This window comes from Platalea leucorodia (assembly GCF_965183815.1).
Source record: "Platalea leucorodia genome assembly, chromosome: 5".
Classification (NCBI taxonomy): domain Eukaryota; kingdom Metazoa; phylum Chordata; class Aves; order Pelecaniformes; family Threskiornithidae; genus Platalea; species Platalea leucorodia.
In genome coordinates, this window is record NC_138827.1 from 88,190,029 (window position 1) to 88,214,292 (window position 24,264).

Consider the following 24,264-nt stretch of genomic DNA (forward strand, 5'->3'; position numbering starts at 1 on the left):
AAATGCAATGTTGGTTCAGAAAAAGTTAATGGTGAGGGATTTTACCTGCAAAATGAAAATATATTTAAAATAAATTACTGTTTATGCAAGTAGAAGTGTTTATAATAATTATCTGTCCAATTTGTTCATAGATTATGAAAGATTAGGCTTTTCAAGATAACCAAATTTCATATGACATATGTAATTTTATTTGTTTCTCATTTTAAAAACAAAACAAAACAGATTGCCCTGTCCTTATAATACTGCTGCTCTTCTGGCTTCCTATGCTGTTCAATGTAAGTATAATTAGTATTCATGTACATGTTAGTACTGAAATATATAAAAAGCAGTATTGATTAGTTTCTAAAAAATGTAGTTTGTATAGCATTATATCATGATGTTTGTGGATGTGATGCTACTTTTCTCATGGTTAAGGAAATATGGTTGGTTGGTTTTTCTCCCCCAGCGTGTTTTGCTGAATTAGATATGGAAAAAATACTGGTAACACTCTCTGCTTTCCTTCTTTAAACCCGTGCGGTTGAAAAACCCCAAAACAACCCTCTTGTATTTCTCTGTACTCTGAAGTGTGGGGTTGGGTTTTTTCTCTTGAGAATTATACTAAAGCATATTTAGGCACTTAAACATTTTTAACATACCATACAGTGAACCTAGTGAACCTCCAAATTGGTGTGGAAAAGGGAATTCTGGTCATATTTGACCAAAAAGTTCAATACCTGTGTTGTCAATTTTAAGCCATCTAGTGAGTAGATCGGTCTTGGAGACTGAGATTTAGTCCTCTTCCTCTCTCCCCATTTTCCTTCATAAACTTAAGTTGTTTGGGGGGGGGGGAAACAAACACAACAACCAACCAACTAGGAGACTGTTCTTGAAGTTTGTGATTGTCAGAAATTCAGTTTTATAAGCGATCCTGATGTGTCCATCTATATTCATGTGTTTTTCTGCTATTAAAGATACTTTTATCTACATTTAGTACTATGTATACTTTGTACGTATCAGAGAAATAGTGTCCATGTTAATCTTTTCCGGGAAAAAAACACATAGTAATGTTAATGTAATGTTTTATGCATAGTTTTGATAAGTAGTTACCTTTTTCCAGGTCAATCAATAGAGCAATTTCTCTTAAACAAAACTGCCAAACTCCGGCTACTTGGAAATAGATATGTATTGCAAGTGCTGTCATGCCTTAGGGATTTGCCTTAGAAGAGATGAAGTACTTGGTAATGAAGCAGGCACTATGAACAGTTTATGACATTTTAAGCTTTTAAGAATACAATATGTTTATTTTTCAAATATTGTAAAAGTGGTGGGATGTGCAGTGCATTGTAGTTACATCTATATATGAGATCCTGCTGCCCTTGAGTTCTTCAGTGTGCAGACCTCTGTCTAATGATTTTCTGCGTATGCCTACTACTAAACTCCCTCTGGGTTTAGCTCTTGGGATTCTTTATAAATATAAGTAGATAGCAGACGTAGATCTCGGACAGTTCTCCGTAGTGGATTTTAGCAAGGCATGCATTCTGTTATGAAACCTGGTCCTATTTTTCAATTTTTAAATTATTTACAATAGGATCTTTTTCTGGTGATTCAAGTGCCCCAGACTTCTTTCCTACCTCCCCCTCCCTTATCCTCCTGCTCTGCTTCATCCCTCTTGTCATTTCTTCCATGCCCCATAAAAGTGTCAGTAGGCCTGCCCAAGCCCCCACGTCATGCTGTGTTGCTGTGAACTTTCCGGTTTTCACATGTTATGTTACTTATAGAATCATAGAATCGTCATGGTTGGAAAAGACCCTTAAGATCATCGAGTCCAACCGTTAACCTAGCACTACTGAGTCCATCTATACCATGTCCTCGAGCACCACATCTACCTGCCTTATAAATACCTCCAGGGATGGAGACTCAACCACTTCCCTGGGCAGCCTGTGCCAATGCCTGACTACCCTTTCGGTGAAGAAGTTTTTTCTAATATCCAACCTAAACTTCCCCTGGCGCAGCTTGAGGCCATTTCCTCTCATCCTATCGCTTGTTACTAGGGAGAAGAGACCAACCCCCACCTCGCTATCAGCCTCCTTTCAGGTAGCTGTAGAGAGCAATAAGGTCTCCCCTCAGCCTCCGCTTCTCCAGACTAAAGAACCCCAGCTCCCTCAGCCACTCCTCATAAGACTTGTGCTCCAGACCCTCCTCCAGCTTCGTTGCCCTTCTCTGGACAAGCTCCAGCACCTCCATGTCCTTCTTGGAGTGAGGCGCCCAAAACTGAACACAGGACTCGAGGTGCGGCCTCACCAGTGCCAAGTACAGGGGCAGTATCACCTCCCTGGTCCTGCTGGCCACACTATTCCTGATACAAGCCAGGATGCCATTGGCCCTCTTGGCCCCCTGAGCACACTGCTGGCTCATGTTCAGGCGGCTGTCAACCAACACCCCCAGGTCCTTTTCCACCAGGCAGCTCTCCAGCCACTCCTCCCCAAGCCTGTAGTGTTGCATGGGGTTGTTGTGACCCAAGTGCAGGACCCGGCACTGAGCCTTGTTGAACCTCATACAGTTGGCCCCAGCCCAACAATCCAGCCGGTGCAGGTCCCTCTGCAGGGCCTTCCTACCCTCCAGCAGACCGACACTTCCACCCAACTTGGTGTCATCTGCAAACTTACTGAGGGTGCACTCGATCCCCTCATCCAGATCATCAGTGAAGATGTTGAATGGGACCGGCCCCAGTACTGAGCCCTGGGGAACACCACTGTCACTGTACACTATCTATCACTGTAGATTTGGTACATGGATTGCAGATATTTTAACTTGAATTTTTTTGGATTATGGTTAGAAAGCCTGTATTTTTTAGCAAATGTTGTTTGTATGTTTTTTATTCTGACAATAAATGTGATTTTAATTTATTTCGTATAATTTTAAGAAGGTGTTAGAAATTATTTGAATGCACTTTTTAGTAGTTTCAAGTACAGTAGTTTCAATGTAGGTGTATGTATGAGTATTTTTTTCCCATACATACAATTGAATGTACAAAAAAATATTTTTCTAATGCTTCTGAATATATCTTGGTACAGAATGAGTTGGTAGTTTTTGTGTATCTTAATGAAGAAATAGCAATTGTAGTGTTAAAAATATATATATTGTGTAATAACATGAAAGCAAGTAAAGGTAAAAAGAAAAAAATCAAATACCTTGAAGTATATTATTTAGTGCTAGCCATTACAACAGTATTTATGAATTAACTTGTGTATTAAAAATCAAACACTTTATAAACTTCTTTCATCAGTACCTACTGAAAGCTCTCTTTACATGATCTCCATGGTATTTGCTGAGAATGTGACTGTTTATTCAAAAGGGAAAAGGGGAGTTCAAATGTCTTCTCTATTTTTGTTTGCTGTAGATCATAAAGTATGTGGGAGCAGACTCTTGTGAATTTGGGGGCATTGCACAATGCCAGGTACATCAGTGATAAACAATAACCTCTCTTTTTAATATTTTAGCCGAGCTGGGAGACTACAACCATTCAGAAAACTTGCCAGGCTACCTCTCAGACTATTCTTTCATCCCTAGCCAGCCTCAAGACTTTGAAAAAGAAATAGCAAAATTACATCAGCAGCACATGTAAGGATTTACAGCAGAAGATATTGACTGACTTTGTCAAATCCTGACTGCTGGTGCTGTGCTATTATATAAAAAATGAGTATTTTGTCTTAAAGGTTTCTGGTTTTTTTTGTTGTTTTTTGTTTTTTGTTTTTGTTTTTTAAGAGTATGTTTAATGTTTTTTTTTTTTTTTTTGTAGATTGTCTGTATAAGTGTAATAAGTACCATTGATACTCTGTACAGACAGAATATCTATGACAGAATGACAAGGAAAATAAGTGAAAAAATTAACATGTTAAACTGAAAAGAGCATTTGTGTGTATTGCATAGGATAGTAACTTAGCAGGATATAATTTTAATGCTTGGTGCATAAAGGCTTTGTTTTCATGGTGCTCTCACCAGTAAACAAGAGTTACTTTAGAAGTAACAAAGTCCTTTTCTTCAATATCTGCTCTTTCCTGTGTGTGAGTCTGTGACCTTTTACTAAAGAGGAAAAGGCGATGAAGCAATGGAAAATATTTTTTTTTTCCAGTGTGTAACGTTGTGGTACTTTTTCAGTGATGGTTCCTTGGTATTTTAGAACTTCAGTGCTTTATGTTACAGTTAAATTTAACAAAATGTAAGCTATGTTTACAAAAACATTTGCTTAATTGAGGCGTGTTGTTGGCTTTAGAAACTACTGAATGTTATGTTACATTTCAGTCAATGGCTTAGCAAATTCTATTAGGTAGGGTACAGAAATTAAAGTGAGTTGATAATTTAGACTTTCTGGGTGAGTCTTGGAGAGAAATTGCTGTTATCAATACAAAATATAGGACTGCAAAAGTAATTTCCAGATTCTAGAGCTCCACAGACATTTAAATGATACAGTGCTTTAGAAATAAAACGTGTGCATTTGCAAGCTGTGTTGTGGACTCTTGTCAAGTCTTTGTCTATGTGGAAGCACAAGTTTTTTTCTGTTAAAATTTTTGGGTTACAGTCTGTTTATGGTGAGAAAGCAAATGCAGATTTCAGTGTGGGGGTAGAAGTAGTAAAACAAATGCAGATTTTCTGGTTTAGCTCACTAGGGAGCCTGACCTGATGTGAGGGGTTATGTCAGAATGTTTCTGATTTAGCTTCTTCCTTTCAGAGGGTTGTCTCCTGCAGAAGCAGAGTTCAATTATCTCAATACAGCACGTACCTTAGAACTTTATGGAGTTGAATTGCACTATGCAAGGGTAAGTTTGGATGAACTAGTATTGTAAAGTAAAAATGGATTCCTCTGAGATTTATGGAAAAATAAATATTTATTTTTAGTGAGCCTTCCTGGCTGCTGCTTACAAGAGAAAAAAATGAAAATAACATTATTTTATTAGGTGCCTAACTGTGATTTACCGGTTTCAATAGCTACTATTTCACTCTAGTGAGAGTATTTCTTTGCTTAAATTTGGGCTTGGTTGTACATGTGGTGTTCAGGTTGAGCCTTGTTGGCCTGACTGCCAGTTCAGTGAGCTACTGGTGAATAAGAAAAATGTATGTGTTGAATATGCTTTTGATATTTAAGGTTCCAATTAGAACCAAATTGTAAATCATTATAATTATATAATATGAATTGCTAATGTAAGGTGAGCATACTATAATTTGATACAGTGTCAGTTCTATCTGGTACAGCAAGTAGCTTGAGGTCTTGACTCAAATGATCTTAACCTGTCAGTACAGTGCTACCATTTCTGCAAAGCCTCTGAACAGAATTATTTTTAGTAACTAAGACACCTCTGTTTTTTAAATATTCTTGTCTTACTCCCTAAGATTAGAGAAACTTGCAGTAGAACTTGAAATGTATCCCACTTCACTGCTCTCTGTATCCTGCTGTTGTTGCACACATATTGAAAGACCTATAGCAGGTGTTTGCTTAGAGTGCGAAGATATTTCAGGAAAAATGTGCTATTTAAATATGCTTACAATATTGTTTGTTTTAGAATCTCTCCTCTCTCTATTCTGAGATTGCAATTTCCTTCCAGGTAGGAATTTAAGTTGTTGGTTGCTTTTAGTGTAGCAAATGTCAAGCCAGTCTACTAGTGCTGTTATTCGTAATAAACTGCTAGAATACCCAATATTGTGTATTTCTTCGAAGTTGGTGGAAGATGGAAGATCTAACTTAAGACATTAAAATTCTGTGGTAGCTTATAAAGAAGTTGGAGCAAACATTGGGGCTTGTCCTGAGTAGGAATGAATAATTTAATTCTTACTTGCCTTATTAAAACACATTTCCTTCCATGTTAATTGAGATCTATTTTACTATGGCATTTGTGTATTTAGAGAGAGAGATGAGAATGAATATGTATGAGGTTTCAAAGATATTTATATTGTTCTTCAAGTAATTTTCTCTTTTCTTTCAAAGGATCAGAGTAATAACGAAATAATGATTGGAGTGATGTCAGGTGGAATACTAATTTTTAAGAACAGAATACGAATTAACACCTTTCAGTGGTAAGGACAGCTGTTTAAGCTAATGTTTTTATTTGGTATCTCAAAACATATTTTTACCACTACCTGTGTCACGTGCTTTAAAAAAAGACTGAAACTTAGTTGTAGCACATCAAGTGGAAATGATTTACCTCATGCTGTGCTATGGGTAATTTTATGATGGGGTTTTGTCCTGTTCTGCATGCTGTGCTGTTAAATGATTGTGGTGCAAACTATAATGAATTTTAATACATTTTTTCTTCAGTAGTTTGTAATCTTTTAATTAAGTATAGAGCCAGGGCCAGTGTTATGGTCTAGCTCACAGTCTTTAAAGAGACCACTGAACTTAAAAATATTAACGTGGAGAGTGATTGCTCTTATCTGTTTTGTCACATATAATTTAATTGCACCGTGTGTGTTCAATTTTATGTAGATATGGCACTTGAGGATAACTGAGGTGGAGCTTTTGGGATATTGTCATCTCTTCATCCAGAGATAACCATTTTCATTATAAGGATCAAAAAAGTGCATTTATTGCAGAAAATGCTGTCATTTATTTCTCCTCTTAACTAAAATAGTTTTTAAAGCTGTTTTGTAAACATAGAGCTATCCTCATTAAATATGTTACTCTAGTTATCAGTCTTCTTGGGATCCTGTTCTTATTTATTCGTATATGAAGGGGAAAAATCTAAGAGAAATCCTGTTCTGCACTATAACTTCTATAGTGCTCTATAGAAGTACTCTACAGAAGTTATGTCACCTTCCCCAATGCTTTTTTTAGTTCCCTCAGAAGTAACTTTCCCTTTGCCTGCTTGGAATCCACTTTGACAGCCTTTCTTATTACACGTCGTTGAATATGCTATAACAGCATTCTGAGTGGGCGAAGTCAGCCATATAAAATTATCATAATAGACATTAGTTTACCAGGCAGAAAAGCTGTTTGCTCTAGAAAAATGGTGAAAAAAGTTTTGCCTTTTCATTTGCTACTGATTTGTGTGCTTGGGCAATGCAGCATGGGACTTTTCTGAAAAGTTCTTGGCTGGTCTGTCAACTTCATATAAACAGGTTAAATTGATGACCACAATTCATACTGAAAAACTTTTCTCTGCATTCAAACTGATATGGGCAGTTGATATCCTTGGTTTTTTTGTTGTTTTCTTTTAGCACAGGGTAAGATCCATTACCTATAATCAGTGACCTGTTCTCATTTAGTAAGTTTCCTTGCAGAGATTCAAGATGTTAATCACAGTCTCGATCTTTCCTGCAATCCAGTGAATTTCTGAGATGTTCTGGTTTTCTGTGCTAACCTTAGTCTCAAGTTTTGTTGTAGAATGTTATGTGGTTTACCATGTTAAGAAACAGTGTGAATGGTCAAATTTTAGTAGATTTTCGGAGAGAGAAAAAAAAGGCAAGGTATGACATAAGTGTTATCCACAGCCAGTTACAACTGAAAAAGGTAAACATTTTGCCTGTAAGCATTCCAAGAAAAGTAAGCCTGAGGCAATTACAGAGCATGCAAATTTTCAGTCTCCATTGTTAGTTGGGTAAATTAAAACTGGATCTTGTAATAATAAGTCTGGAACTACTGTACTAGTCAGCAAGACCTGCCTTTCTAATAGTGACACATTCTAAGAAAGATATCCTTTGTCTGATAAGAGTTTTGAAGTGTTAGAGCCATTTCTGGATTAAGGCTGCTTTATAAATGCGATGCTATAATAATCAGGAAGGTTTTAATTCAGGCTTTTTTTTGGGGGGGGAACAGTAGTAGTAGAAATAGGTTCTGTAAAACACACCAGTAAATTACTGAGTATGCACAATGTAAGTCATAATTATGCTGCACGTCCCTACTGGAAGCTAGAGGTTTCTGTGAGCTCTGCTTCATATTGTTTGCATGCCAGGGATGCTGATCTAAGTTCTTAGTGTGGTTTTTGTGTGTGTGTAATTACCTAAACAGTTCTTCTTTGTATTCAACCATATTAGCTGACATCAGGGATATTAATTTCTTCCTGTGAAGACTATAGTGCCAACATAATTGGTCTTTACAGAAAAAAACCATCCTCCCCTCACATACCCCTCCCCATTTTGTCCTATTACAGGCTTTCTTTTGCTATGAGTAAGGATCTGAAATGTCAGTTCTCACAATATAGCTCTACAGTAGACCTATTACCTTTCCTTTTTATCCATACTCATGCAGCTGCTCCAGCAACACCAGTCCTGATACTTATTCTTCTTGCTTCTACTTATTCTTGCTCCTGTGCAACTGGAGCTGTGTATGTCTTCCCAGTGCTTTATGGCTACAGTGAATGTTTAGATATCCTTTTTTCAGTACTCCTGAGCTGAGTTTTGAGACAAGTGAGAGGCCAGACATGCATATATGTGGGAAGAAATAAAGGTTTGACCCTATTGCTCAGAGGAGAATCAGGTAAAATGTCTTTGCCCTCTCCCTCTTAATAAATTGCATATTGTGTTCCTTATGATCATGGGGAGAAATGAAACAGGAGGAAGACAAGACAGAAATAAGGAAAAACAAAGGAGACTGCCTTTTTTTCTGGTGTTTCCTAACTTGATCTTCCTATGTTGTGGGTAGTTTCTCTTTTCCGCAAACGGTGCTACCAGGCACAGAGACCTGGGAATCCAGGGAGTAGATCTTGCCCTTGAAGACCAAAGGAGAAGAGCATGGAGTACCTCAGCCTTTCCTTTGTTACTAGATCACCTGCTCAGCAGTGGAGACATGCTTTCCTTTGCCTCTCTTTTGCGGTCAATGTACCCCTAGAAAGCCTTTTTGCCTTTCGCATCCATTGCCAGTTGGAACTGCAGTTGCACTTCAGCTTTCCTAGTTTTATCCCTGAATGCGTAGGTAGTACTTCTGTGTTCCTCCTTCATCATCTGATCCTGCTTCCACATCCTGAACACTTCCTTTTTTGTTTGAGATCGGTTAGCAGTTCCAAATTCATCCAAGTTGGCCTCCTCCCATGCTTGCATGTTTTCTAGCACATCAGGATTGTTCTGGATTCAGAAGATCGTCGTTTAAGACTGGCCACCTCTCCTCAGTTCCTGTGCCCCAAAAGGCAGCTTCCAAGGGATTTTGCCTACCAGAGCTCTGAGCAAGCTCAAGTTTCTTCTCCTGAACTCCAGAGTTGTTTAGTCTGCTGCTTCTCTCCTCACTTCCCTCAGGATCTTTAGCTTCACCACCTCACAGCTGCTGGACCCAAGTTTGCCTTTGACTACTAAATCTGCACAATCCTTCCTTGTTTGCGAGTTGTGCTACCAAGAGCACTTTCCTTAGCTGACAGGTCCAGAACCTGTGTCAAAGAAGTCTTGGTTGAGAAATTTGCTGGGTTGCTTGTGTCCTGCCTCACCACCCTCCCAGCAAGGGCTGGGGTGGTAAAGTCCTTAGTGAGAACCAGGGCTTGATATCATGAGACTCCTTCCACGTGTTTGAGTACAGTCTTCGCTTTAGACTAGGACTTTTAAATATCATTTTAAAAGATATATCTTATGATTTAGGATGTCTAAGATAACTGGAGACTGGAAAATCATACCAGGAAAATATTATTGATGCCTGCCTGTTCTTACCCTTATCCTTGGATAGGCACCATTGCCAACAATCAGAGAAAGGAAACATAGGCAGACATGCCTTTTGCTTTGGCTGAGTATGGATATTCTTATTGAATGACTAGCAGAGTATGAGCAGTGCATATGAACTCTCTCTTATCTGCTGTATTTTTCTGAAAATAGCTGAGACTCGGCTTTGCCGAGTCATTTATTTGTACTTAAATGGTGACTCTTATGGGTTGCGTTAGACCTTGTTGTTATAATTTTGAGTCTGTTCCAAATGGTTTCAGGCTTAAAAGGCAGCTGACCTCAGTCTGCCTAAATTATGGGGTCACATTAAAAAAGCAGTGTATATAGCTTTCATCCTTATCATTCTCCTTGAGTCTGTAAATCACCAAAGGCAGTAAGTTCTTTAGCAGAAGAGGGAAAAACAAGAGTAAAAGGTAGTAGAATGTTTTTATAAATGGAATACTTTTGATTTATTTTCAGGTTTTCTCTTGGCATACAAAGCAAATCTGATAGGTTGTAGAGTGTGTGCAGTTCAGTTTTTAGAAAAGGTATATATTAAAATGTTCTTTTAATTGCCCTGTACCCCAAAATTTTAGAAAATTAATCACAATATACTTCTGATTAACTGTAGCCTAAGTAGTCTAATAAAACTTTTTTTTTTTTTTTTTTTTCCCCATAGTCAGACTGCTATAATCACTAGTGTCTATCCTATCCAGCAAATTTAGGACCCACCCCTAATTATTCTTAAGCAATTGTTTGTCACAGGAGGTGCTAAGAAAATTGCTACATTGCCAGTGGAATAATTTGATTTCAGTAGATAAGCTGTAGCCCCCTTTTTAGTTTCTAATCCTTGAGAAACTAACTTCAATAGCAACAATTTGTTAAGAATTGGAAAAAAAAAAGGGGGGACAAAGTTATAGCTGTTGCTTATTTTTTTTTTTTATCAATGGTAAAGCTAGGAAAGAAAAAAAAAAACCATGAAAAGGTTTAAATAAGCATAATTTAAAGGCTGATATTCACAGACTACCTTTATGGTGTCAGCAATAGAAACTCTCTCAACAAATTAGGACATCCAAGTTAGGTTCCTGCTCTGAATAATCCCCTGGAGAAAAATGTCTCCATTTGATTTAGTTAAGAAGATAATTTCTATATATAGATATCCAACTTAGGTGTCTGTTAATGTTTTGCTTCTCATCCTTCCTAGTCTAGAGGGTTTTTTATTTAACAAGGTGATTAATATGCAAGTAGTAATTCCAGTTGAGGTCCCTGTATGTTCTTCATGAATAAGTGTATCTCAAAAATTGCAGCACTGTCTTCACTGACATGGGTGTGTTTTTGTTGTGTTGGTTTTGGTGTTGTTTTTTTTTCTTTCTTTCTTTTGTAGCTTTATCAAGTCAATAGAATAACTTGAAGTACAGGGACCCTCAGAGATGACAGTTTAGGTTAGTTAGGGTGCTCTGTATAAACATGCTGTGTAAAAGGTTGATTGTAACCCCTGAAGAGTTTGCTGTGTAATTTCCCGCAAGTTAACTGCGTGATCTAGGTTCTCTTTTGCTTTGAGTTTCATGACAATTGTCAGCAAAATCTCCTTTGAGTGAGATGGCATTTGAATTTAGTGTTCTACAGTTCGCAGCATCATATCAGTTGTTCCTTTTCAAAGTCACACAAGTTAGTATGTTTTTTCTTGTTACAATTGTAACCTTGCTTTTATTCTTGACTGAAATAATACTCCTGTATATTTAGTAAAGGATGTGCACTATCCTAATATTGCTTTTCTTTGAAAAAGTATACAATTAGATTGTCATGGAAATATGGCCTGTCTTTTCCCATTTAGCGTAACTAGCATTACAGTGACCATCCAAAATACCCTGGAATTACTGTCAGCATCTCTTATGTTTATAGATAACCTGCAAGACGAAAAGATCTGTAGGCTGATTTTTTTCCCTGTCATGATATTTTAAATGTTTTTCCTCCTCAGAGCATGATGATTTTGTTTTTTAACTTTATAAATACCAGGATCGCAAGTCCTTATCTCCATGCTTATATCTTGTCTGAGCTATTTTACTAGAACAAGTTCTGATTATATTTAAAGACATGTAAGAACATAGAGGAATAATGTCTTTCAGGAATCAGGTGAAGTTCAAAGTATTTTTTCATATTCTAAGGGATAATGAAAGCGGTCTCAGAAAAGAGAACATCTGGTTGGAATGACCTGGGGATAGAATATTGCTTTGGACTTTGGAACTGGGAAAAGATAGTTAAATTAGCAACTGCCTTGGGTTTAGGATGGAAACAAGTGAATTTCATAGATAAGTTAAATATATGGCTCATAAATTTCAAATTATACAAGCTATTTTGTATAATCCTTGATATCTTATTTTTTTGTCTATGGAAATTTCATGGAAATGAAATGAAATCTGTTCTCTCTAGAAAGTATATTTTCAGTAGGTGTATTTAAGCCTTTAACCATGATTCACTATACTAAGTGTTTAAATATTGTGATTTTTATTTTTCATTTAGGTTGAAGATTGTAAAAATTTCTTTTAAGTGCAAACAGTTTTTTATTCAACTTCGGAAAGAATTGGTAAGTACTGTCTTAAATTTCATCTCAAAAAATGAGAGCAATGAAATTTCTCCATACTGCACATCTGCTTTATACTGACTGATATTATGTTGATTCTTGCCTTTATCTGCAATTAAAAGTTCAGTTTCACCAGCATTCTGGCTGTTTTAGTTCTGAAATGGGCCATTACAATGCTTTATAAGACTTGTTTTTTCATTTGATTTGCCTTATATTTTAGATACGTTTAGTTTTATATTCCTATGCAGGAAATGTAACTTCCTTATATAATACGAATGTTGAAAAGGTTGAAAGTAAATTAATATTAAATTTAAATTTCAGAAGAAACCAAATTAAAATTAAAGGTAATACTTAATGCTGCTTCTAGTTGTGTATGTGCTTGTAAGTAAATGTTTGATTAAAACATGCCAATTTGTATTATTCAGATAGTAATACAAGTTGGCTTTATTATATTTAAACAGAAGAGATAAGAATTTCTTTGCAGTTTTAAATTACATATGGTAATTTTTTATGCCTACTTCTAAATTTGTTGGGGAAAAAGTTGAAGCTTTTTGTGAAGAATGTGTATATTTCGCTGCTTGTGGTCTGTGTTTGCTACCCTGTGAAGCACCACGGGACCACTGCACATTTAATTCAGCAAGAAATGGATTGTTCCATGCCTCCAAGAGATGACAGTCTTAAACCCATCACAGACGTATCACTGGGGAAAGATGGAGGAATTAATTAAAAATATGACTATGTGATTAACTCATCAGATCAGTTAAAAGGTTTTGTGCAGTTCTTACAGCTGAAAGAATTTGAAGATCTGAAATGCAGAATTACTGACTAGATAAAAAAGATGGATTCTAGGCAGAAATGTGTCCTGACTACTATAGGACTATTCCAGATTTAGAGACAATATGGTTAAACAAGAAAAATGTAAGGAGGAAACTTCTGTTATGTCAGATCAGGCCAATGGCTGGTGACTAGTACTGAAAACAGGAGTCCAACTGTATATCTTAAAAGCAGATCCTTTAAAATGAGGCTCAGGAGTCTGCAGTTCTCACAAATGGAACTACCTGACCACATGCAGACACTTTGTTGTGTATTACTTGGTATGAGAAGTTTAACCCGTGTGCTTGGAGCAGTGTGAGTAGCTGTCAGTTCAGAATTGGGGTAACAGGGGTCAGAGGATTTTGGAATAACTGTGTGTAGAAAGAAATGGACTTTGGCTATTAGATGAAATAAATGGGAGTATCTGTCAACATGAGCAGACATCATGCAACGTGAGCAGGAAAATGGTAATGATACAAAAAGGGGGGGGGGGGGGGGGGAAGATGTTTCATTGTGGTGACACAGGTATTTCTTAATACCCTGTGGGAGCTATAGGCTACTTCTCCAAGGCAAACTGATCTCTGACAGCCCAGAGGTCAAATTTTGTCTTGGTATCAGTGTGTGTAACTTCCATTATAGTTGCAGGAATGTTGTATTTAGATCTGAGATGAGAATTTGGGTTTTTATTTGGAATTCAGAAATGATGAACTGCAGTTGTTTTCTAAATCAGAACCTGAGGAAAAGGCTGTAGTAGCAGAGTTCAGGACCTTGAAGATTGATACAGCTAGATATAAAATCAGATTGGGTACTGTACTTGAGTGTTTTCTGTATTTTCTGCAGAAAAAAATTCTGTATCTAATTGGAGGTAATATAAAGATACCTTTCTCATCTTGGTTTTTCTGTTGCTTTTTAATACTTTGCGTATTGTTACTTGCACCAGAATGTAGTATATGTAACTAATGTAATTTCTCTTCTGAGGCATCTTATCCAAGCCAACAAATTAAAAAGCCTCATACTGTTTTTCTTTAAACTCTATGTATCAGATAGAAACTGATGGCAAGAACTTAATTTTAATTCATTCCAAGTCATGAATATCTTAAGATCAAAGCTCAAATTTGGCTTCCAAAGAAGGCATACTTAAACTAATTTTTTAATCAAACCTAATATTAAAATTGTTATTTCCAGAGTTACTTTCCCTGAGTAGACTTGTAGGATAAGATTCATCCCACCTATATTCAGCTTCAGTTAAGAAAGAACATATTTTCTGTTTCATGATAATTAACTAATCATTAGACTTCCTCTGTAGTAACCAGACACATACAAAGGGTGAAACATCTTGCGTGAATGTGAAGTACATTTTAGGATGGATTAAGTTGCTCTCTGGTGCTATATGCTTACTTTGCTTTCACTTCCATTAACAGTAAAGGGAGCCTAAATGGCTCTTTTTAAGCAGCAGAAAGTAGGTGAAGTGACTCAGTGATTGCACATTTGGTATGTAAAATACCTCTGGTCTAGTGCTTTGAGTGTATATTCAAAAGCACCGATTTACGATATGGCAGTGAAAATACATTCATGGTATGCTGATGATGTGTTTCAAAGTTGTGTGTAAATATATACCAAATTGTACAGCTGAGTAACCATGTTTATTGTGATGCAAAGCTGAGATGCTATAGGATATTAAATCAGTGGACTTGGAAGAGGAGTTTACCAGTGGTGGTGTTTTTTTCCCAAACTGGGCTATATATGCTTTTAAGTAGTCCTAATACTTTTCAAATCCTAATATTTCAATAATACTTTTCAAGTCCTAATATTTTTCAAATACTGCTAATGAGTGTTGAGAGCTTTTAATTGCAACTGTCCTCAAAATTGCAAGTGCCTTATCTTTTAATCACCTATTAAATTTATTCCCTGACTTAGCATTGCTTAGAGGCATCAACATAAGTAAAGAATTATTTGCCTACTTTTAATAGATTATATCTGTGTTTAAATAAATCACTTAAAGGAAGTCAGATGAAGCAGTTTAATGTCAAAGTCATTTTCCACTGGTAGGGTAATATAATCTTAAATGGAAGCTGGTTGTGTATTCTGACAATTATATAGCTGGAGCACACATCCACTGGAGTATATTTTCTTTCCATTGTTTCTTTATGATTTTGTGGGAGGAAAAGAATGTTATATCTATGACTTCTTCATCCGACATTAGAAGCCCCCTGAGCCATAACTTCAATGGCAGTTTTTTTCACCATCTTTTTGTTTATTCTGCCTGTTCCATATGCTGCTTCCCTTACAGGCTTTGAAGCTGTTTGAGAATAATTCAGTAGTTTCATTTTTTTAGATGTTTCCTTAAGCTTCTCTGTTTTTAGTTAGTTGCCTGTTGTAATGTCAATAGTCAGTATCAAACTCTTAATGCTGTCCAGCATACTTCAGTGGTCTTGATTCTTCAACGGCCAAATAAGCTGTTCAGCATGTTCTTTTGCTCTTTTAGAGCCCAGATGTCCACTGAAAAATTACTTGAGTCTGTAACAAAACAATATCATTAGTTTTGTCCATGACCAAGAGCTGGTTTCAGTGCGTGGCCAAAATGATTTTTTTTTTCCAATTATAGATTATGTATCTGAAGTTTGTGCTTTGAATTTTTTCTTCTTTTTGACTTTCAGAAAGAACTCTAGGCTAGAATCACAAGGTGACATATGGGCTTATCTGCCCAAGTACATACCTGATCTTAAGTAACACTGGCATTCATTAGATGCATCGTTGACTGTTGCCTAATCCTACTGAAGTTTCTGCTGTTGGGTTTTTGTGTGAAGAGCAGATACTGTTGGGACAATCTGTGTTGCATTTAAGCTTCCGCAGGACTTTTGTCCACTATTTGTGGAATATCTTGAGTCTCTGGAAAATCTTGCCACTTATAAAGGGCAAGTCTTTCTGTCTCTCTCAGAGATGGGGGTAGGGAACTTTTGCTTTGTTCTGGGATTTTTCTTTGTTTGGGCAAAGTGAAAGAGACCCAATAGAGAATATGTTTTTCAACCCAGTTTCTCTCCTGAGCCGCAAGAGATCTGCTCTGAAGTCCCTGTTTCAAATCAGGCAAAGGTGGGTTTGAATGAATGTCCCCACCCAAGGTGAATGTTCAAGGGCTGAGCTGTGGTATGTGAGGCGCACCAATATGCATTCTGCTTTTTTTTTTTTTCTTTTTTGTCCCTTTAATAAAAGGAACCACAGATATGACTTAGGCTGTACTTTGCCCTGTCCCTCCAGTGTTTCTTCTTGGATTCTGTAGGTAGCCTGCCACATGGTGTACATTTGTAAGGCGATGATTTATATTAACTTACGTGGTGGTATTTGACTTACCTGTAGTTTCACACTTGGGCCCACTGGTATTGCATTCCAGCTGCTTCACTCTTCTCCCGCTCTGTAGCAAGCAGACTGTTTTCCTCTCTCTAATAGGAACCGTGGACACAATTAGTAAGATAGTCATTTCAGAGCAGAATCCAACTGTGACTCCCTGAGGTAGTCTTCTAACACTGTCTCAACAGACCTAAAACCCTGAAATACCTCTATGTCATTGTCATACCATAGAGCATTCAGCATCATCCTGGAGCCTTGTGCTGTAAGAGCGTACTCATAGGCTGCAGTATAGTTGCCCTGTTATTTTATGTGCTTTTGGCTGAAGTACCATGGACATTATAAATGTTGCCTTGGGGTCTTACGCTGAGCCCACATTGATTCAAACCTACTATTTTCAGGGAAAACAGGGGCAATCTTATTCTAAATCCAGCTACCAGAGAGCAGTACAGAACCAGGGCTTGCACCCCAGAATCATAGGCAAAGATGAATTTCAAGTGCCCAACTTAGGTTTAGATATTACAGAACCTGCAAGGGTGGATAGGAAAAGGATGGGTGCACTTAGGAGCCAATATCTTACACTGTTCTTTACCTTAAAGATTGATTCCTGGCTGTAGTTGAGATCAAGTGTAGAGTTTGAGAATCAGTTCTCTCAGCACTGCAATGAAAACCTTAGAAGCCATGAATAGAACTATTGTTAAGGTACCTTTAAAGCTCTGACACACCAAGTTCCTGTGAAAGTGCTGTTTCGCATTACAATTAAGCCAATCTAGCTGCAGCTCCTTCTCATCATACCAGCTCCTCCTTCATGCTTCATGCCTGATCTAGTGATCAGATGGTGGCATGAGAATCAGATCAGCTCATTCTCTGGAATACAAACTAGGGGAAACAGCAGCATATTTTTTTTTTCCCCAACCCATAATTATGATGCTTTGAGTGACATGAAAATGCATGATCATCAACTCCTATAACTTGTCAAATTCTCCTTTCCAACAGTGTAAAGGGCTGACAGAGCATTAAAATTTGCTACATCATGAGAACTTTTTGTTGGAATCTAAAATCTTAGCTGGTTCATCCTTTACTGGATCCAGATGAGGCAGTCCATAATTTTACATAGTTACTCCCTTGCAGAATAATAATGTATCTCGTTTATATTATTGTACATTTACATTGTTGATAAAGCCTTTTTTAACTGAATAGGTAATGGACTTAATTTCAGATACCTTGTTTGTGACTTTTAATTGTTAAGTACTTCTGTTAACATGTCTAGAAAATACAGGGAACGGTTGGCAATACTTGGAAATTAAGAAAAGAGATAAAGTAATTTTTGTAAATTGAAGTAAAAGATCAGGTTTTTGTTTCTTGCATATAATTTCTTGAATTTCATCAATAGATACTCAGAATTTGCTGTTTACTTTTTAAATCCATCTTATTCTTTACCCTAAATTCATCATGTGGCTGAAAATAACAGTGGTGTTCTTAGCCGTTAGTCACAACGACTTCCCAAATACAACACTGGGAGAAGAGTTTCAGGTCTATGCCCTGGTATCTCAGCAGATGTAAAGATGAGCAGGCCAGCAAAAGCTTAACTTGGAAAAGAAGTTTACCGCTAAGTGAAAACAGTTAAGGTGTGCTGAATGTTGTGGAGGAGTTAGTGCTGTGAAGAGAAAGCAGAGTGCTGATGATGTTTTCTGACCTACAGAGGTTGTAATCAAGCTCCCTCAATGGGCAGAATAGCTTAGCTTGCTTTGCAATTTTGCTTCCTTTGCTTCTTTCCTTTACCAGGAACCTAATTAATTATTTAAAAGTGGGCACATCAGTTGCTCTTGAGATCAGTACCTGTTACCAGTCCCTAATTGGCACATATGCATGACAGTTCCTCGTCTTAACTGTAGTAGTCTTGAAACAGGAAGGCATGTTGCCTTTGAGTTCTTGAATCGTGAAAATCTTTTAATGTAGTTTGGGTCCTACCTTTTGGGACCATTTCTTCCCATCTAGACTTGTTTCAGTATCCCTAAACAGACTGTTAACCTTTGAGCAGGGTCATTTAAACAAAACAAGAAAAAAAACTCCTTTAAAGAAAACAGAGGTATTTTAAAAGGGTTTATAATACATAAAGCCAATGTAAAATTAGAGAACCGCTTCAAAAAGCATAATTTCAAAAAAACCAAACCAAAGCTAACAGTATTTATCTTAATTTCAAAAGTAACTGGGAATACTTTATCTGAAATAAATTTTTCTCATTTTTAGCATGAATCTAGAGAAACATTACTGGGATTCAATATGGTGAATTACCGAGCATGTAAGAATTTGTGGAAAGCTTGCGTTGAACATCACACATTCTTCCGTTTGGACAGACCACTTCCCCCTCAGAAGAACTTTTTTGCACATTATTTCACTTTGGGTTCCAAGTTCCGGTACTGGTAAGTGCTGATTTGAAATATATGGGAAAGAACATAAGAGAACGGGCAACTCGGCAATAAACATAGGGAATTATTTAGAATCTAGATTAAAAGGTGCCAGAATTCAAGTAACTTTTGAATCCTGCAACTGTTCCCCTCCCCTGTTGACCTAAATTTCAAATGTTGTCAGTAATTTTCTAGGGTATCTTGGACATATAATTATTGATTATTAGCCGTCGTTATTGAGGTAGTACTGTGAGATTGTCTCACAGGCTGCATTTCTTCACCTGCTTACCTGCTGGGTTATGTTTATCTTAAAAATGTTGTCTCAGAACTTCAAAGTCTTTGGCCTGGTATTTTTGAAAACTGATAGATCTCAGATCTTGTGTGCAGCAACAGCAACAAAACAGACCTAAATATAGATCAAATAGAAATCAATGAAAAGAAGTTTGTACTAGTAAAGCCCACTTAAGCTAGATGCATACAAATAGGCAACTAGGTGAAGACAAAAGATATAAGTGTTCTGCACCAAAACTAGAAGTTTAGAAAATAAGGATGAAATTTAAGTCCATAACTTTTAAGGATGAACTTGACATAATAGGCAGAAAGCTTGGAGGTGCAAAGAATGACTGTGGAATAACTGTAATCCCTGAGTATAATTTCTGTTCTTAACGATGGAGTGGATGGTGTTGGATTTTAAAGTGTTTTATGCTTTTTATTAAAAAAAAAATCTCAGTTAAGTAACTGAGTTAACTGTCTCTGCAAGTAATGCAGAATGCTGATGGTTTAAATCATGCCTGAAGTAGAGAATAATGGAGCTACTACTAATCATCCATCTAGAACGGCAACAGTGTCTGTGACGTACAAAGGGAGATAATGAAAAGCAAGAAAACACAGTAACAGACTATTTCTGTTACACTTGTGAATTACATAAATGTATAAAGAGGAAAGTAATTAAGTGGCTAAATTTTTATACCATCTGGTTTTTTTGACCAGCATTCACAGCACCCATTTGAGAAACAGCATTCTGTGATCCTGAACAGTGTTTGAGACTTGGTTTAATGTTATTGTAGTGAATTTGGGGGAGCTTTTTCATTTCTGTAAAGGTTTTGAATTTGAATCATTGTGGTTACCATTACAGCATAGCTCTTTGATGATGACATTCAACTTATGTTAATGTAAGATGAAAAGGGAAACTGCATAAAGATGAAGAAGGTCATTAAAGTTAATGAAGCAGCCAAAAGGCTAGAATTTCTCCAAGTAGTTTGAGAGATTGTTTAGAGGCAGCGTAATAGCAGTAACATGGCACACAAGGAGAGGTTAAGGGCACTGGGCTTGTTTAATCTGGTGAGGAGGATGCTAAGGGGGAATTCAGTCGCAAGCCTAAAGCTACTTCAAGGGCAGTGTCAGAAATGATGGAGCCAAACTTGTGCTGGTGATGGCAGGTGATAGAAGAAGGGGCAACAGTCACAAATTTCACCTTGAAGATTCTAGCTGGGCAAGTTTTTGGTGTTTTGTTTTTCTAGGAGGATAGTGCATTACTGGAACAAGCTACCCAGAGAGGTTGTGGGATCTTTATTTTTGGAGGCTTTCAAAACTTGGCTAGACAAAGCCATGGCCAGACATGACCTAGTGTTAGCAGGAGATTGGACTAGAGACTTCTAGCCAACATTTCTATGATTAAAACAAACTGATAAAATACTAAGCTGCCAGGGCTAGACGGAATTACCTCCAGTTCTGAAAGAAATCAGAGACATGAAATTGTTGAACTATTAAATGTGTTACGTAATCTATTATTTCTGTTGGACTAAAAGATTCTAATGCAGCAAATTTTAAAGCGGGGGGGGGAAGCGCTTCCAGGAGGGATCAGGAAGACTACTGACGAGAAAATCTGACTTCTGTACACTGTCCTTGGATTTTCAAAGTGGTTCTAATAGCATTCCTCACCAAATACTCAAAGAAGTTAAACTGCCAAAGCATGAAGAGTTTTATTGTATATTAGCAATTGTTTTAACCAGATGGGAAACAAGTAGGTCCCTTCTTCACAATGAAGGGAAGTTACCACTGAAGTGATAGAGGTTTTTGTAGTAAAAGCTGAAGCTGACTGTAGAAAGTTTCAGTGGTATGTCGCAATAAGGCGTGAGTAGGCAATAAAATAATAAAATGGTAGATCAAGTTCAGTGTCCAAAAATTCAAAATAATCTACACAGGGAGAGAAAAGAGGAGGAACATCAATTATAAATAAGCTATTACTGTCTTGGAGCTTTGTAGTTCTCCGAAAATGTTAAATCAATTATTAGTAGCAGTTAGAGGAAGGCAAATACAATGTTAGAGTTATAGGAAAGGAGTAGAGGAAAATATAGATGGCTTACTGCTTGTCAGAGTTAAAACCCCAGGAAGTTAGCAGGCATTAGGTTTGAAAAGAGATTTCTTAGAATTGCAGCATGGCAGAGGTTGGAAGGCAGCTCTGGACACTGTCTAGTCCAATGCCCTGTTCAAACAGTGTCCACTGTAGCAGGTTGCCTAGGCCCATGTCCTGACAGGTTTTGAACATCTCCAAGGATGGAGACTCTGCACCATTTCTGAGCAACCTGATCCAGTGTTTGACCACCTTCACAGTAAAAGTTTTCTTTGTTTTGTGGGGTTTTTGTTGTTGTTTTTGCTGTGTGTGTCGTCACCCCCCCCCCCCCCCTTTTTGTTTGGTTTTTTGGTTTTTTTTGTTTTTTTTTTTTTTTTTTTTTTCCTTGTGTTTAAGTGGAATCTCCTATATTTCAGTTTGTGCCCATTGCCTCTTGTCCTGTCTCTGGGCTCCCTTGAGAAGAGGCTGTATTTTTTACTTCCACCTTCAGGCATTTATATGCACTCATTTGATCCTCCTTGAGCCTTCTCTTCCTGAGGCTGAACAGTCCCAGCTCTCTCAGCCTCTTTTCATATGTCAGATGCTCCAAACCCTTAATTGTCTTTGTGGGTCTTTGCTTGACTTGGGGGACCCTGGAACTCGACGCAGCACTCCAGATGTGGTCACACCACTGTTGAGCAAACGTGCTTTCCAGCCAGTTAGCCCTCAGCGTGGGGCTATTCCTCCCCAGGTGTGGATCTCTGCATTTCCCTTCACTGAATTTTGTGAGATTCCAGTTGGCCCATTTCTCCAGCCTTCACACGTCCAGTAGTTCTGTAATGTGAATGTGACAATAGCTAATTGTTCTTTGATTTTATAGTGTAAATGTCCCTGTAAGGGACAGAAAACAGCAGAGTTTTAAGTATCAGTATCCCTTTAGGACATGTATGCTCTGATTCTGTGCCTTGGTAGGAGGTTATAAATGGGGAAGTGGCTGCAAGAGGGAGTTTTGCTGGTATGTTGCCACCAATTCTTAACTGCTGATAGACACTCCAAAAAAAATGTATTTTTTTCTACAACAGAAATTATGAAATATTATAAAGGATCTTTGATTTGACACAAGACATCTGCTCTTCTATGAAAAGTCAGCAAGTTCTAAGATCTAATCTTGGTTTTGACAAGTTGTGTGGAAGAATACAGTCCTGATGTGCTTACCATCTAATTTCTTTATGATATTTTGCTGAACTAAGTAGCGACTAAGTTATTGGTAATTCAGGGAATAGTTTAGGAGGAGTACAGAGGAGATGCAGTAACTTTTGGTTGTGGCTTTAACAGGAAAGATTATAGTGTTACGTGTTATCCAAAGATCCATGCAGAACTTTCTTATTGCTTTGGATAAGAAGAAAAAGGAAGAGAAGAGAAAGCTTTATATTATGCCTAAAATTAAATGGTCTTTGTTACAGTTGGACTGTAATGGGAAAAACGACCTACAGTTCTACCAAATGCTTTCTGAAGTTATACTGTACTGAAGATAGCGCAACTGCTTGAGCATGACTGGAAATAGAATTTAGGGTTTTTTTGTTGAGATGGTTCAGTTTTAAGCAAGAAATTGTTATCCTAAGTTTGTTGCATTTAGTGGTTTTGTTTTGTTTTGTTTTGTTTTCCAGTGGGAGAACAGAGGTCCAGTCTGTGCAGTATGGTAAAGAAAGAGCAAACAAAGACAGGGTATTTGCAAGGTAAGCAATTTATATTTGTACAAGATCAGTAAGTCTTCTGTTTGTATCTTTTTAGATGTTACGGGATCATTGTTTTCTGTTTGCAAAACTGTAAAATAAAGAGCAACTGTTGTCAACTGTTGCTGGTGGCTTGACTTAACCATATTAAGGAGTTTAATTTTGATACGGGAGGGTGACTCTTTGGGGCAGGCAGAAATGGGGGAGAATCTTTAATATTTCCCCCTTTATATATTTTCAAAGTTCAGAATAGCCTTCAATTTGCGTAGTTTGTTGTTACATGTACTAGCCCTCTTTGTGCTGTCTTTATTGCAAAGAATGGTCTCTTTAACTTTTCCATTAAATTATTGAGTTAATGGATATGTTTTATCCCTGATAACAACCTACAACAGTACACACACATTTCCTTTAGAATAAGGTACTGCGAGTGTCTTACTTGGTGAGAACAGCTTTATCACTATAGTCCTAATGAGGTATTTTACTATGAAAAATTCGAGCTGGAAGTGAGCTGCTTCTGAAGGTATTCTGTCACAGAGTAGTTGGCTTATCATAGAATCTCTTACTTAATTGTGTTTCAGACTCCTGAGGGGTTTAGTGATTACAAGAAAACAGTCAAGACATAGATTTAGTTCTTCATTCAGAAATTATGGTACAGCATTCAAAAGTAAAACTGCTGCTGTATCCATTTGGCAGTCTGCTCTGATCATTAATGGAAAGAATCCTTGTGAGCAGGGAGCATGCTCTGTGCCTTTTTTTATGCTTATACTTTTACTGAGATAGGGAATGTCTTTTAGCATAGTTACCCCTTAAGGAGATCTGGAGTTCAAATTTATGCTCGCTGACTTTAGTAACAAGCCCAGCAGCCTTTCTCAAGTACTTGCAAACACTGTTTGAGCATTGGTGAATTCTGCCTTACTTTCCTGCCCACTCGCCCCTTCTTTACCCCTGTGCAATATAATATAATCGGAGTTTTTAGCTGGGCACACCATAGATACTCAGCTCCATGTTACAAGGATTTGGGGGCAGAAGCGTTGCAACATATTTGTTCAACAGGTAGATTTTTATAAGACAAATTTGTTCTGTGTGCTGTAGAGTTATTTTTTACTCTTATTTAATTTACTTTGGGAGTCTGGTTAGATTTTTACTTGGGGCAGCTTTTTTAGTACTCAGGAAACTCAACACCGTGACAACTGAGTTTTATTTATTTAAATGACAGTTACGAATCAGTTAAAAACTATTTTTCTTGTTGCATTCTGAACTTGGCAATTCCTCACAAGTAAATAGGGTGGAGGAGAGACTATACTTGGTTTTCAGGAGTATATTTTATCATTTTAGAAACTCTTATTCAGTAGATGGCACTCTTCCCTTGGAGTCAAAATTGAACAAGTGGTGCTGGGGTCACTCATATTTTGTAATATATACTCTGGATAAAATTGAAAGCCATGGCTAGAATTGCTCTGATGTTTT

At 37.3% G+C, this 24,264-nt stretch overlaps 1 protein-coding gene across 4 annotated transcripts in view; it reads left to right on the forward strand.

Annotated features, from left to right (window-relative positions):
• PTPN4 (protein tyrosine phosphatase non-receptor type 4) overlaps positions 1 to 24,264 on the forward strand; it is a 124,196-nt gene that overhangs the window by 60,072 nt on the left and 39,860 nt on the right. For all 4 annotated transcript variants that reach the window (XM_082311993.1, XM_082311991.1, XM_082311992.1 and 1 more), the window contains exons 7-13: positions 223 to 275; positions 3,480 to 3,600; positions 4,709 to 4,796; positions 5,960 to 6,048; positions 12,109 to 12,172; positions 18,575 to 18,747; positions 22,732 to 22,800. In XM_082311993.1, the coding sequence (XP_082168119.1) occupies positions 223 to 275; positions 3,480 to 3,600; positions 4,709 to 4,796; positions 5,960 to 6,048; positions 12,109 to 12,172; positions 18,575 to 18,747; positions 22,732 to 22,800 (657 nt within the window). The remainder of the gene's footprint in view (positions 1 to 222; positions 276 to 3,479; positions 3,601 to 4,708; positions 4,797 to 5,959; positions 6,049 to 12,108; positions 12,173 to 18,574; positions 18,748 to 22,731; positions 22,801 to 24,264) is intronic.